The 14,048-nt window shown below is 42.7% G+C and overlaps 1 protein-coding gene across 1 annotated transcript in view; it reads right to left on the bottom strand.

Moving 5' to 3' along the window:
* FAM186A (family with sequence similarity 186 member A) overlaps positions 1 to 14,048 on the bottom strand; it is a 98,444-nt gene that overhangs the window by 6,000 nt on the left and 78,396 nt on the right. The window contains exons 9-14 of the mRNA XM_054718608.1: positions 11,274 to 11,913; positions 10,697 to 11,045; positions 9,632 to 10,588; positions 2,694 to 2,886; positions 564 to 715; positions 172 to 174 (exon numbers count right to left, since the gene is read on the bottom strand). Of these exons, the coding sequence (XP_054574583.1) occupies positions 172 to 174; positions 564 to 715; positions 2,694 to 2,886; positions 9,632 to 10,588; positions 10,697 to 11,045; positions 11,274 to 11,913 (2,294 nt within the window). The remainder of the gene's footprint in view (positions 1 to 171; positions 175 to 563; positions 716 to 2,693; positions 2,887 to 9,631; positions 10,589 to 10,696; positions 11,046 to 11,273; positions 11,914 to 14,048) is intronic.

Below are 14,048 nucleotides of genomic sequence, written 5' to 3'. Positions count from 1 at the left end.
TCAACACCACCACCACCCTATCCTATAATGCCCTTCCTCACACTGAGGAACATTAGTCATGCCCACTTTGACTGAGAAATGAATTAAAACAGCAGAATTTGCTGAAATTGCCCTACCTCCCCCCAAAAAAGTTGCATTTCCATGATTTTACCTAGTAATCCATTTTAAAACTGCCTTCTTAGTGCCTGGATTACTGTATATGGACCATATCCAGAAAACTTTTTTCTTTTTCCCCAGCAACAATCTTTTTCCACTTCCTTCCCAAAGTTCCTACCTTTTTTTTTTTTTTAAGTAATACTTCTAAGTTTCTTCATTGTGTATTAATTTGTTGCTTAGTAAGAATGGGTCAGCTTCTTTTTAAAAAAGGAACTCAAAATTGGATGTTAAATATTTAAGTAGGAATATATACAAATAAGCCTCTTGTTAAAATAGCTAAGAAAATTAATAATCCTTAGACTCTCCACTATACCATATGATAATTGTGGGGAAGGGAAAGATCTTGGGCAGAAAAAAAAAGCATACCATCCAAAGAAAGTTTAATGTCAGTCTTTCCTACCACATACCTAAATTTCTTGAATATATCAGATTTTCTGTCCTCTTTCCTTGGTAGCTCTAGGAATGGCTGTTGAATAAATTTGATAGGCGTAGGTTTCTGCTTTTTGTCGATGAACAAAGGTACAGGTTGACTAAGCTTCAATTGATATATATCTTGGAGCTAAAAATAAATAAATAAAAAAGGAAACAATGAAAAGAAAGGGCCAGAATCTTCAGGAAGGTCTTCTGAGCTGGCCCTCGCTTAACTATGACTCTTTATTTATCATGGATTTGCAAAACCTATTTCTCCATTCTCTTTCTCCCCTTCTCCAACTACTCCTCAACCTCCACCCCACCTCCAACATAATTTCAGTGGTGGCAGCTATAATATATATAAGCCTGGCTCCTGCGTAAGCTCTGATCCTAGCCCTTTCATTTCCTAGCTGTGTAACTTTGAGCTAGTTGCTAATTTTATCTGCACCTCGTTCTCATTATTCTATGAGAAGGATAATAACACAGGGTTGTTGTGAGAACTGTATAACAATATATATGGGAGCACTTCATAAATTGTAAGAACTATGCAAATGCAATGATGAAAACATTTCCTGAATCCTTACTGAATGTCAGATGCTTTCTACATAATAATTCACTTGATATTTACAACAACCTTATGAGATAGGTGCTATTATTGGCCTTGTCTTATATATAGGGGTTTGGAATTCAGAAAATTTAAGTGGCTTGCCCACGGTCTCCTAGTTAGTATGTAGTGAAGCTCATTTGAACCCATGTAGTATGGTAGCAGAACCAACCTCTTGACCACCACCCTGACTCAGGGAAAGGTATTTATTTCATTTCTATCTTCTTCTCTCTTTTGCTTTTTCCTCTCTCTTCTTTATGCCTTAATACCCACCTTATCATCCAGATTAAGGTTGCCTGGACCCCAGACCCTATTCATCCTCTGACATGCCCTAGATATTGTGATTCCTGTTAGACAGTTCATGACACTGCCAACTGATCTTGCTTTCTACTTACACTGGCCATATTTTCCAAGCAAAAAACTGTCAAAATATCCTTTTTTTTTTATTTTACAAAGAGCTTTAATTCTTAAAATGTAGCCCTTCTGGAAAATTCAGAATATGTCTGATTTGAATCAGGCTATGATGAGAAGTCTCTGTACCTTCTAGAGTAGCAAGTAAACTGATCTTATTAAGTAACTAAATTAATTAATTTAGTGAAAGGAAAGGATATATAGATACAAAATGTTCCTAGAATTCCCAGGATGTTCCAGAACTTCAGGCTAGAACATGTAATGGGAGCATGTAATCCCAGAGCAAAGAGCTCTAGTCTCACCTTTATAACTTTGTGGAAGGTCACCTCAGAGGGGGCTCTGGGACACAATGAGTGGATTGCTAGAGTTAAACAGGGTCTTCTGTGTATGGTGCTATGTAAGCAAGTTAAGTACATCCTTATTGCTTTTCTTGTAAACTCACCAAATTAAAACTTGCTTTCTGATAGTTGTGAGGAAAGGAGTAACTGTCATGAATCAGTTGGAGAGTAGTGACTTCAAGAGAGGCTGGTAGATGTGGGTTGACTAGGAACGAATTGAACACTTCTAGAAGTCTCTCCTATTCTAACCTTTTCTCATCTAGAAAGTCCAGCCAGTATTCCTATTGTCAATTTAGGCGTTTCACTGAAGTCACGGTGTAATTGATTGAATGGTGACGCCCCAGATATGTGCACCCAGAACCTGTGAATGTGACCTTATTTAGAAAAAGGGTCTTTACAGGTGTAATTAAGTCAAGGATCTCAAGATGAGATCATCCTGGATTAAACAGGTGGGTCCTAAATCCATGACATATGACTTTGTAAGATTCAGAAGTGAAGACAGACAAGCTGGGAAAAGGGCTAAGGGAAAAACAAAAGCAGAGGATAGGGGTTATGCAGCTACAAGCCAATGAATGCCAACGATTGTCTATAGCTACCAGACTCTAGGAGAAAGACATGGAATACATTTCTCAGAGCCTCCAAAAAGAACCGTCTTGATTCTTTCTCCATCTTGATTTCATAAACTGGCCTTCAGAACTCTAAAAGAATACATTTCTGTTGTTTTAAGCCATAAAGTTTGTTACAGTAGCCCGAGGGAATAGAAAACAGATTACCTGGCTAAATAAGAACATCATTTTCCTCAGGCACTGATTCCGGTTCTGCTCTAGAGACTTCTGCTTCTTGGTCCAGACCCCCATCATCTTTTCCTGGTAGCCATCAATTCTGTTCAGCATTATGTAAAGGTTCTGGGTCTCATAACCTTTGCCACTGTTTTGGATGGCTTGTAATCTTTTGATTATGTTGTTTCTGGAAAAAAATTAATAAGAATTAGATTGATATAATTACTCTCCTTATCTCAGCAAACCTGGCCTTAGTTATTTCAATTCTCATCTCATCCTTAATAAGTAGGGAGGGATGGGATAGGGATAGGAGGCTTACTTAATGAAATCTTAATCTAGTTCCATATATGACTAAACTTTCAAAAATCTATATGATTGTCAAATTTTCATTAACCCTTCACAGTTTAGTGTTATAATAGTGTTGTTTATTATTATTTTAATACATTAAAATTTTAGTATTAATATGTACAAGACATATTTCTATATAATAAAAGCCTAATATGCTAAGTGTTCGGTCATCCGGTTGTCTATTCAACCAATCAAAGCTAATGATGTGCTAAGGCCACTCAACTGCTTTCTATGACATGCACTGACCACAAGGGGGCAGACGCTCCTACCAGTAGGTTAGCTTGCTGCTGGGGTCCGGCTGTTCAAGACTAAGCTGGGCCGGACACACCCTGGAGCCCTCCCACTGTCCCTCCCCGGCTGGCCAACTTCCCGCATCCCCCAACCCCCCGCCCCGATAGAGCACTGGTGGCGTCCCTCAGCCTGGCATGTGCCCTCTCCCATCCAGGACCTCTCAGGGGATGTCAGAGAGCCAGTTTTGACCTGATCCCACAGACCAGGCTGAGGGACCCGTACTGGCGCACAAATTTGTGCACCGGGCCTCTAATACAATTATAAAAAACACAGTGTTCTTGCCTTCAAAGAATTTCAAAGCCAGAATAGGAGACTAATAAATTAACTATGTCAAAGAGAGAATGAAACAAATGCTAAATAGAAATGTAAACATGCTATTTGAGCAAAAAGAAATGCATAATTAATTATAGTAAGAGAAATAAAGAAGGCTTTATAAGAAGATGTTGAATAGGATCTTGAGGAATAGTCATAAAAATGTATTCTCTTTACTATAATGCATACTACCATCTTTGGGTCTCCTAAAAAAAATTGTGTTTCACCATCCCTGTACTAGAAGAGAGGAAAAGGAATCTGAGGGGGAAAAAATTAGAATATTTTTGAAGTGATTTTTACAGAGAGAAGAAGGGAGAGGGAGAGAGAGAGGCGATTAGCTGCCTCTTGCATGCCCCCACTGGGGATCAAGTCTGCACCTGGGTTACTTGCCCTCACCAGGAATCAAACCAGCAACCTCTTGATGCTCAACCACTGAGCCATACCAACCGGGCTAATTTATTTTCTAAAGTCACATAAATAAATAGCATATTTGGGAAGCATACCTAGATCTTCTCCCTTTTCAGAATACCAATATTTCTCAAAGTGTGTACTGAATCATTTGTCGGGGAAGGAGGAAATACTTGTTTAAAATACAGATTCCAAGTCTCCCCAGACCTTTTTAATCAAAATCTTGATGTGTAGGTTTCGAGATCTGTATTTTAAACAGAATCTCAGGTAAACCTTAAGTTTGGGAAGAAGGGGATGAGGAATTCCATATTGAAGTAATACTTAGTACAAATGTAAGAGAATGGAAGTTATATTTTGGGAGTGGTGAATAGTCTGAGACTTTTAGACCATGGATATATGAAAGGATATGGTGGGAAGGAGACTGGAATGGCTGGATTATGAAAGGCCTTAAAAGGCATGTTAAAGAGTTTGGATTTTGGGGGCAGTAGTTGGCAAAGGGAATCATTGAAGATATGTTTCTGAACATAGGTGTTTTACATACATATATAAATACACACACAGAGAGAGGAAACAACTCTTAGGTCCCTTTTGTGGGTTATAATTAATAGCTTAGAACCTACTAAACATATGGATCATTTAATACTTAAACAGGTCAATTTTCTGTGTTAACTTAGTATACTTAATTAAATTAAATTGACAAAGATAGCACCAATCAAACTTACTAATTAATGTAAAAAAAACTAAATAAAACATTAGCAAACAAACTTCATAATATTTAAAGGCTAGATATACCTAGGACAAATAGGATTTATTCCAGAAATGCAATGATGGTTTAATATAATTAATTATATTAATAGATCTGAGGAGAAAGTAATATTTTCTTTAATGCATATGAAAATGACATGTCAAAATCACATTTAATAAAAAATGTGATTTAACAAATTTAACAAAATTCAACATCTACTCTTGATTTTTTAAAAACATAATGAAACAGGAGCAAATGGATACTTTAATATGACAAAAATGTACTTCAACCTAAAAGTTAGCATATTTTTACTGACAAATATAAGAAAGACTAGAGGCCCAGTGCACAAAAATTCGTGCACTTGGGGGGGTGGGTCCCTCTCACAGTCCGGGACCCCTTAGGGGATGTCCACCTGCTGGCTAAAAGCCCACTCCCCAGGGGATCAAGCCTAAGCTGGCAGTCAGACATCCCTCTAGCAGCCCAGGAGCCCTTGGGGAATGTCCTACTGACGGCTTAGTGCTGCCACAGAGCTGCAGAGCCGCAACCCTCAGCCCAGCCTGTGGCTGAGCAGAGCTCCCCCTGTGGAAGGGCACTGACCACCAGGGGGCAGCTCCTGCATTGAGCATCTGCCCCCTGGTGGTCAGTGCGTGTCATAGCAACTGGCCGTTCCACCGTTAGGGTCAATTTGCATATTACCCTTTTATTGTATAGGATTATTATATAGGATGTTCATTATTGCCACTATCTTTTTAATCAATTTATAGTTATTTTTTAATAAGTAGCAATGAAATGGCTTATATTTTGGCCATCTGAGTTACATAGAATGGAGAAAATAAGAACAAAAAAGAAATTGACTTAGGTTAAGAACATTTTACAACTTTTTCAAAAAAGAGAATATCTATGTAAGTGATCCTTTAAACACACTTGAATATGAACTGTTTTTTAGAAAAATAACGTGGGGCCATGGGAAGGCACTCATAGCTGTTACTCAGGGCAGTCAAATGAATAAAGATGACTTTGTAGCCATATCACCAATATTTTTTAACAGAGTTTTAGAGATACTAACCAATTCAGATAATCAAGAGACAGAAATTAGATGTTTAAAAATTGGCAAATCTAAATGTAAAAAATTATTATTGATAGGTGCTATGATTATATTTGAGTTCTGGAGAACTCAAAAATATCAATTGAAAAATTTTCACATGTTTGAATACCATAAATGGCTGCATACAAAATTGATATAGAGAAATCTAGCCTTTATTTATACAAATAATGAGTTAGAAGATATCATAGAAAAAGAGAGTCCTTTTACCATAGTAACCACAAAAATAAAAACTGCCCAGTCAGCATGGCTGAGCGTCGACCTATGAACCAGGAGGTCACGGTTCTATTCCCTATCAGGGCATATGCCCCCGTTGTGGGCTTGATCCCCAGTGGGAGGTGTGCAGAAGGCAGCCAATCAGTGATTCTCATCATTGAGGTTTCTATCTCTCCCTCTCCCTTCCTCTCTGAAATAAATAAAAATATTTTTTTAAAAACACAACTACCAGGATATACACTTATGGAATAATATGGAAGAGTTATACAAAACCTTTTTCCAGAAGGACACACACATACTCGAACAAAAAGGAAGGTATACCATATTCTTGGATAGGAAGACAGCGTTAGTAAAGATAAGCTAAATTTTGCTGTCTTAACAATCCCAAATCTTAGTGGCTAAAAAGAAAATTTTACTTGTTGTTCATACTACAAATCCATCAGGACACAGCAGGGAGAGCTTCATTGTATACTCTCAAGAATACAGGCTAAAAGAACAGCTATCATCTTTTTCTTTTTTTTTTAAATATATTTTAATTTTTACAGAGAGGAAGGGAGAGGGATAGAAATAGAAACATCGATGAGAGAGAAACATTAGCTGCCTCCTGCACACCCCCCACATGTGCCCGCAACCAAGGTACATGCCCTTGACCGGAATCGAACCCAGGACCCTTGAGTCCGCAGGCCGACGCTCTATCTGAGCCAAACCGGTTAGGGCAACAGCTATCATCTTAAACATTGTAGGTTATCATGGCAAAGGAAAAGGAGACTCTGGAGGGTCTCAGACTGACAATGACAAGCTCAGCACAGAAATGACATACCAATTCTGCTCACATCTCATTAACAAGTACTGGCAAACACTATAATGACTATGACAAAGACTCAACATCATGAAAATAAAACTGCAATAAATAACATGGGCTAGAAGTGACTCATCTATATGTAATCAGTAAAAAATAACAAAAAGTCCAGATATGTACCTAATTGATACAAGAATTTATGATTAAGATATGTTTAAATCAGTAGGGGGGAAGGTAGATTATTTTGTAAGTAGTGAGGGGCAACTGGGTAGCCATGTGCAGGGAAAAACCAGATCCATTTCTCACAACAGAATATTGTGAATCAAAGACTTAAATATAAAACAAACAAAAAAATGAATAACCAACCATAAAAATACTAAGAGACCTAGAAAGGATTTTTAAAAATCACAATTTTTAAAATATATATATTTTTTATTTTAGAGAGGAAAGGAGAGGGAGCGGGAGAGATAGAAACATCAATGATGAGAGAGAATTATTGGTTGGCTGCCTCCTGCACACTCCCTACTGGGGATCAAGCCCACAACCTGGTATGTGCCCTTGACCGGAATCAAACCAGGGACCCTTCAGTCCGCAGGCCAATGTTCTATCCAAACCAGCTAGGGCTAAAAATCATAATTTTCTACAAAGCAAAAAATACCAAAAGCAGAGTAAAAACAGACAAGTGGGGGAAAATTTATAATTTATATCACAGAGGAGGGGCCAATTTTCCAAATATTTGATCAGATCCCCCAAATGAGTTTTAAAAAGCAAGTTGACAACCCAAATGAGAAATGGGCAAAGTATTTTAATGGTGTCTTCACAGAAAATGAAATACAGATGGCTCTTAAGTCTAGAAAAAGATGCTTAACCTCACCAATAATAAAAGTAGTGACAATTAAAACAGTAAAATGCCATATTTCATCTATTATATTCGTAATGTACAAAATTTTGATAATAGTTTGTGTTAGTCTTGAAGTAGGGAAATACCATTTTACAACACTAACCAATATGTAAATTGTTATAACCTCTTTGGAAAACAATTTGGCAAAAATCTATCACAATTGTAAAACACCCTTTGATCCAGAAATTCTACTAGGAATATACATACATATATATGTGTATACAAGATTGTTCATAAAAATATATTTTTATAATGCAAAATATTGATAACAGCATAAATATCCATCAGAGGTTAGGTAAATTCTGATAAATCCGGACTTTGAATACTATGGAACTATAAAATGAATGAGTAGACCCTTTATATACGAATTCCCAATTTATCTAACACTTAATACCTAAGTTCGATTATGAAAAAAAATCAAACATAGTAACTTTAAAATATGCAAAAGGGGGATAAAAGAGCATAGTACTTTTCTACATGTGCAGAAAATGTTATGCATATGCATTAGTAGCCCTGGGGAAGAGGCCTAAAGACTAGGATAGGATTATTAGGGAGACTTTTCACTTTATCTCATTTGAATTTTTAAAATATGATACCCAGTGAATTGCACTTATTATTATTTTTTTAAATATATTTTATTGATCTTTCACAGAGAGGAAGGGAGAGGGACAGAGAGCCAGAAACATCAATGAGAGAGAAACATCGACCAGCTGCCTCCTGCACTCCCCGCACTGGGGATGCGCCCGCAACCAAGGCACATGCCCTTGACCAGAATCGAACCCGGGACCCCTCAGTCTGCAGGCCGACGCTCCATCCACTGAGCCAAACCAGTTTTGGCTTTAAAAATTTAAATAAAACTAAGGAAAAAAGATGTAAGAGAACTGGAGATTGACCAGGAACATGTTATTTAAAATTCTCGAATGGATTAAAAAAAACTAGGAATATTCAGTTTAGAAAGAACAAACTAAAGACAAATATAGAGTAAAACATTTTCCAACAAATCTGTTTAAGCTTTGAAATTAAAAGTTCTGGTTATATCTTGAATAAGTCTTTCTTTTGCACCTTGTTATTTCAATCCTTAGTTATCAAAAATGTAAATTTATTGTGAACAGGGTACTTCGTTTTATTCACTGCTATATCCCTAGCAACTAGAACAATGCTTGGCACATAGGAGGCATTCAGTAAACATGTGCTGAATAAATAACATAGTTCTTCCTATATTTAATGATAACCTCTCTATTATAGGTTTTAGTTTAGCTTCTTGTAATTTAAAGTTAAAAAATTTCCCCAAAATAATAGGTTGGTAACCTCAAAACGCAAATGCTAAGGATGGCAGGCCAGTTGTCACTTTCCCTGCCCTATTTCTGATATTTGCAATTTTTAAAAATCAGGATGAGGACCTGTTTCTTTCAGGTCACTCCAGCAGTCAAATTGCCATGGCAACACCTTATACATAACCTGCCATCTCCCATTTTAAGAATCATACATCTTCTGGTGAGCCCAAGATGATGTAAGAAATTCAGAATCTAAATTTTTGAAGTAGATATTATGGGTATCAGTCATGATCCACAAAATTTATCTTGGCGTCTCTGCTAAAGATATATATAGATGAAATGGATCATATTATATGATATTTTCTAAAAAAGATCTCCTTTTGCTATCTTAAATAGGCTTCCATCCCATAGACCTACCATAAGAGAATCTTTTAGAACACCTGATCTGACAAATATGAACATACTTATAGGGCAACGTGGGAGGATATTTGAAATCATGACTAAACCAGAAATCAACAAGTAATAGTTACATCTACCTTGCACGCTGGATCAGCCTATAGGCAATGTACTTGCGGAATAGGTATCCCAGCCGAACTGTGTCTGTATGAAGTGTCTCAATTATGAGATTTCTAGCTGTTGTTTGTTGCTCTGAAGGGAGTCCAGAAGTTTCTGTGGTTTGATTTAAGAGTATCAGGTTCTTCCTTTGAGCCTTCACATCAACAAAATACCTCTGCTCTTTGAGCTCTTGGAAAGAGGAAGGTGGTATCGTCATCTTGAGTTTCTTGGTACCTGAAGTCAGGACGCAGGGCTTATTTATAGGGGGGAATCGGGATTTCCAGTCCCATTCGGATGGTGAAATTTGTGATCTTTTGGGTGGTTGAGTGGTAAGAGAAGGTAGTGATGTTATAGGCTTCATGAGAGCGGGAAGGGCCCCCTCATCAATGTAAGGAGTTTGTGATACTGGTGTCCTATAATTGGTGAGATAGGACTGAAATGTCCTAAGTTGTTCCATAGTAAAAGAATCTTGGAGTTCCTGGATTTCTTCAGAAGTGTCAGAGACCTCTGATATTTGGAACTTCTTAGTGGTGAAAGGGGTTTGTGGTACCTTGAAATGTGGAGCACTGGGATGGACCAATTCTGATTTAGATTGCAGAGACAAATCTTTTGGGGGCTTTCCAGGGGTTGAGGGGGCCCGTAGTGTTGAGGGATGTCCAGGGGTGGGAGAGATCCATAGTGGGAAAGCTTGCCCAGGAAGGGTCTGTGGTGCCAGAAGCTGCCCAAGGGTAGAAGGGGCTTGTAGATGGGGAGATTGCTCACAGGTGGTAGGGAGCTGAAATGCCTGGGGCTGCTCAGAGAAGGTTGAGAGTCCAGATTCCACGAGCTCCCCAGGGACAGAAGAGGCCCCAGGAATCAAAGGCTTCCCAGGAAAGAGAGGATCCCAGAGACTGGGAATCTGTGAAGAGGTGGATGGAATCCCGGATGTAAGAGGCTGCCTGGAGGCAAGAGGAACCTTTGATACCAGAGGTGACTGGGGAGTCAGAGAGTCCCTAGGTATGAGGAACTGCCTAGAGCTAAGAAGGGGATCCAGTGTGAGGGGCTGCCCTGGAGTGGGAGGGGTCCCAGATACTGGAAGCTTCCCAGGGATGGGAGGGACCTCTGGTGCTAGGAACTGCACAGGGGTGATCTGACCCTTAGAAACCAGTGTCTGTTTAGAGGAAGGAATTGGTGCCAGGAGCTTCCCAAGGAAGCCCCCCTTTCCTAGGGGTTTCCCAGAGTCAAGCGGGGCTTGGTTAAAAGGAAACCCTGATATCGGCACAGGAGTAGAAGAGACCTCAAATACAGGGGACTTCTCGTCAATAAGAGCAGGTGATACCAGGGACCGTCTAGTTCTCGATGTAGTGGATTGCCCAGAAAGGAAAGGAGTCTTTGATTCTCGAAATGGTTTGGGAGTGGAAGGAGTCAGTATGGTGGACAGCTTAGGCATGTAAGGAGCACTTGGCTGGATGGATTTTTCAGGAATAGAAAAGATCCCAACGTCCAGGGTATGTCCTGAAGAAGGGCCAGCCCAGAATTGTGGAAACTGCTCATTAATGGGAGGAGCTCTTGATTCTAGACTCTGCTTAGACATGTGAGTGATACCCATGGGCTGGGCCTGTCCTGGGGTGAAGGGAGCTCCCAAAGGTTGAACTTGCTCATGGGTAAGGGGAGATCCTAAGACATGGGCTCTATCTGAGGTGAGAGGGGCCCCCAAAGACTCTTCAGGCCTAAGAGTGATAGCTGATACCAAGGCATTTGGGATTCCCAATGCCTGGGCCTGACTCAGAGTTAAAGGAGTGCCAAATGACTGTTCATAGGTGGGAGTGACCCCCAATGCTTTGCTCTGCTTAAGAGAAAGAGTGTGTGATACTTCCTGAACCATTTCTGGAGTGATAGAGACCCCCAATTTCCAGGCCTGTTCTGCAGTGAGACGGGTCTCTAATGCCTGAGCCTGGTCAGGGGTAAGCGGGACCCCCAATACTTGTTCCTGCTCAGGGGTGAGGGTGATACCCACGGCCGGGGCTTGTTCATTGGTATGTGTGATACCTGAAATCTGCGCTTTCTCTGGAGTAAGAGTGAACATCAGTGCCTGTGTCTGTGCCTCTGTCTGCTGTGGTGTGATAGTGACTCCCAAGGCCTCATCCTGGCCTTGAATGATAGGGACACCAAGTATTTGGGCCTGTTGAGTAGTCACAGGGATCTGCATTGCCTGGCTCTGTTCAGAAGTGGCAGGTGCCTTTAGAGTCTGGCCCTGAATAGGAGTAATCAATGTCCCTTCTTCCTGGAGAATGACAGGAGCTCTCAATGCTTGGATTTGTTCATGTGTGAGTGTGACTCTCAAACCCTGGGATTTTTCAGGATTGAGGGTAACCATCAGTGCCTTGAACTGCTCATGGGTAAGAGTAATGTCCTGTCCCTGTGCCTGCTGAGGGGGGACAGTGATTCCCTGTGCCTGGGCCTGTGCCTGTTGAGGGGTGACAGTGATCCCCTGTGCCTGGGTCTGCTGAGGGGTGACAGTGATCCCCTGTGCCTGTGCCTGTGCCTGCTGAGGGGTGACAGTGATCCCCTGTGTCTGGACCTGCTGAGGGGTGACAGTGATTCCCTGTTCCTGTGTCTGCTGAGCGGTGACAGTGATCCCCTGTGCCTGTTCCTGTGTCTGTTGAGGGGTGACAGTGATCCCCTGTGCCTGTGCCTGTGCCTGCTGAGGGGTGACAGTGATCCCCTGTGTCTGGACCTGCTGAGGGGTGACAGTGATTCCCTGTTCCTGTGTCTGCTGAGGGGTGACAGTGATCCCCTGTGCCTGTGCCTGTGCCTGGGCCTGCTGAGGGGTGACAGTGATGCCCTGTGCCTGGGCCTGTGCCTGCTGAGGGGTGACAGTGATTCTCTGTGCCTGTGCCTGTGCCTGCTGAGGGGTGACAGTGATGCCCTGTGCCTGTGCCTGCTGAGGGGTGACAGTGATTCTCTGTGCCTGTGCCTGTGCCTGCTGAGGGGTGACAGTGATCTCCTGTGCCTGTGCCTGCTGAGGGGTGACAGTGATGCCCTGTGCCTGTGCCTGCTGAGGGGTGACAGTGATGCCCTGTGCCTGGGCCTGCTGAGGGGTGAGAGTGATTCTCTGTGCCTGGGCCTGCTGAGGGGTGACAGTGATTCTCTGTGCCTGTGCCTGCTGAGGGGTGACAGTGATTCTCTGTGCCTGTGCCTGCTGAGGGGTGACAGTGATTCTCTGTGCCTGGGCCTGCTGAGGGGTGACAGTGATGCCCTGTGCCTGTGCCTGCTGAGGGGTGAGAGTGATGCCCTGTGCCTGTGCCTGTGCCTTTGCCTGTGCCTGCTGAGGGGTGACAGTGATTCTCTGTGCCTGTGCCTGCTGAGGGGTGACAGTGATGCCCTGTGCCTGGGCCTGCTGAGGGGTGACAGTGATTCTCTGTGCCTGTGCCTGTGCCTGTTGAGGGGTGACAGTGATCTCCTGTGCCTGTGCCTGTGCCTGTTGAGGGGTGACAGTGATTCCCTGTGCCTGGGCCTGCTGAGGGGTGACAGTGATTCTCTGGGCCTGTGCCTGCTGAGGGGTGACAGTGATGCCCTGTGCCTGTGCCTGTGCCTGTGCCTGTGCCTGTGCCTGCTGAGGGGTGACAGTGATTCTCTGTGCCTGTGCCTGCTGAGGGGTGACAGTGATTCTCTGTGCCTGTGCCTGCTGAGGGGTGACAGTGATTCTCTGTGCCTGGGCCTGCTGAGGGGTGACAGTGATTCTCTGTGCCTGGGCCTGCTGAGGGGTGACAGTGATTCTCTGTGCCTGGGCCTGCTGAGGGGTGACAGTGATGCCCTGTGCCTGTGCCTGCTGAGGGGTGACAGTGATGCCCTGTGCCTGGGCCTGCTGAGGGGTGACAGTGATTCTCTGTGCCTTTGCCTGTGCCTGCTGAGGGGTGACAGTGATGTCCTGTGCCTGTGCCTGCTGAGGGGTGACAGTGATTCTCTGTGCCTGTGCCTGCTGAGGGGTGACAGTGATTCTCTGTGCCTGGGCCTGCTGAGGGGTGAGAGTGATGCCCTGTGCCTGTGCCTGTGCCTGTGCCTGTGCCTGTGCCTGCTGAGGGGTGACAGTGATTCTCTGTGCCTGTGCCTGCTGAGGGGTGACAGTGATTCTCTGTGCCTGTGCCTGCTGAGGGGTGACAGTGATTCTCTGTGCCTGTGCCTGCTGAGGGGTGACAGTGATTCTCTGTGCCTGGGCCTGCTGAGGGGTGACAGTGATTCTCTGTGCCTGGGCCTGCTGAGGGGTGACAGTGATTCTCTGTGCCTGTGCCTGCTGAGGGGTGACAGTGATTCTCTGTGCCTGTGCCTGCTGAGGGGTGACAGTGATTCTCTGTGCCTGTGCCTGCTGAGGGGTGACAGTGATGCCCTGTGCCTGTGCCTGCTGAGGGGTGACAGTGA

The sequence above is a fragment of the Eptesicus fuscus genome, chromosome 7, assembly GCF_027574615.1.
Source record: "Eptesicus fuscus isolate TK198812 chromosome 7, DD_ASM_mEF_20220401, whole genome shotgun sequence".
Taxonomy (NCBI): Eukaryota; Metazoa; Chordata; class Mammalia; order Chiroptera; family Vespertilionidae; genus Eptesicus; species Eptesicus fuscus.
The sequence above is the reverse complement of the archived record's forward strand: the minus strand, read 5'-3'. Positions and strand labels throughout refer to the sequence as shown.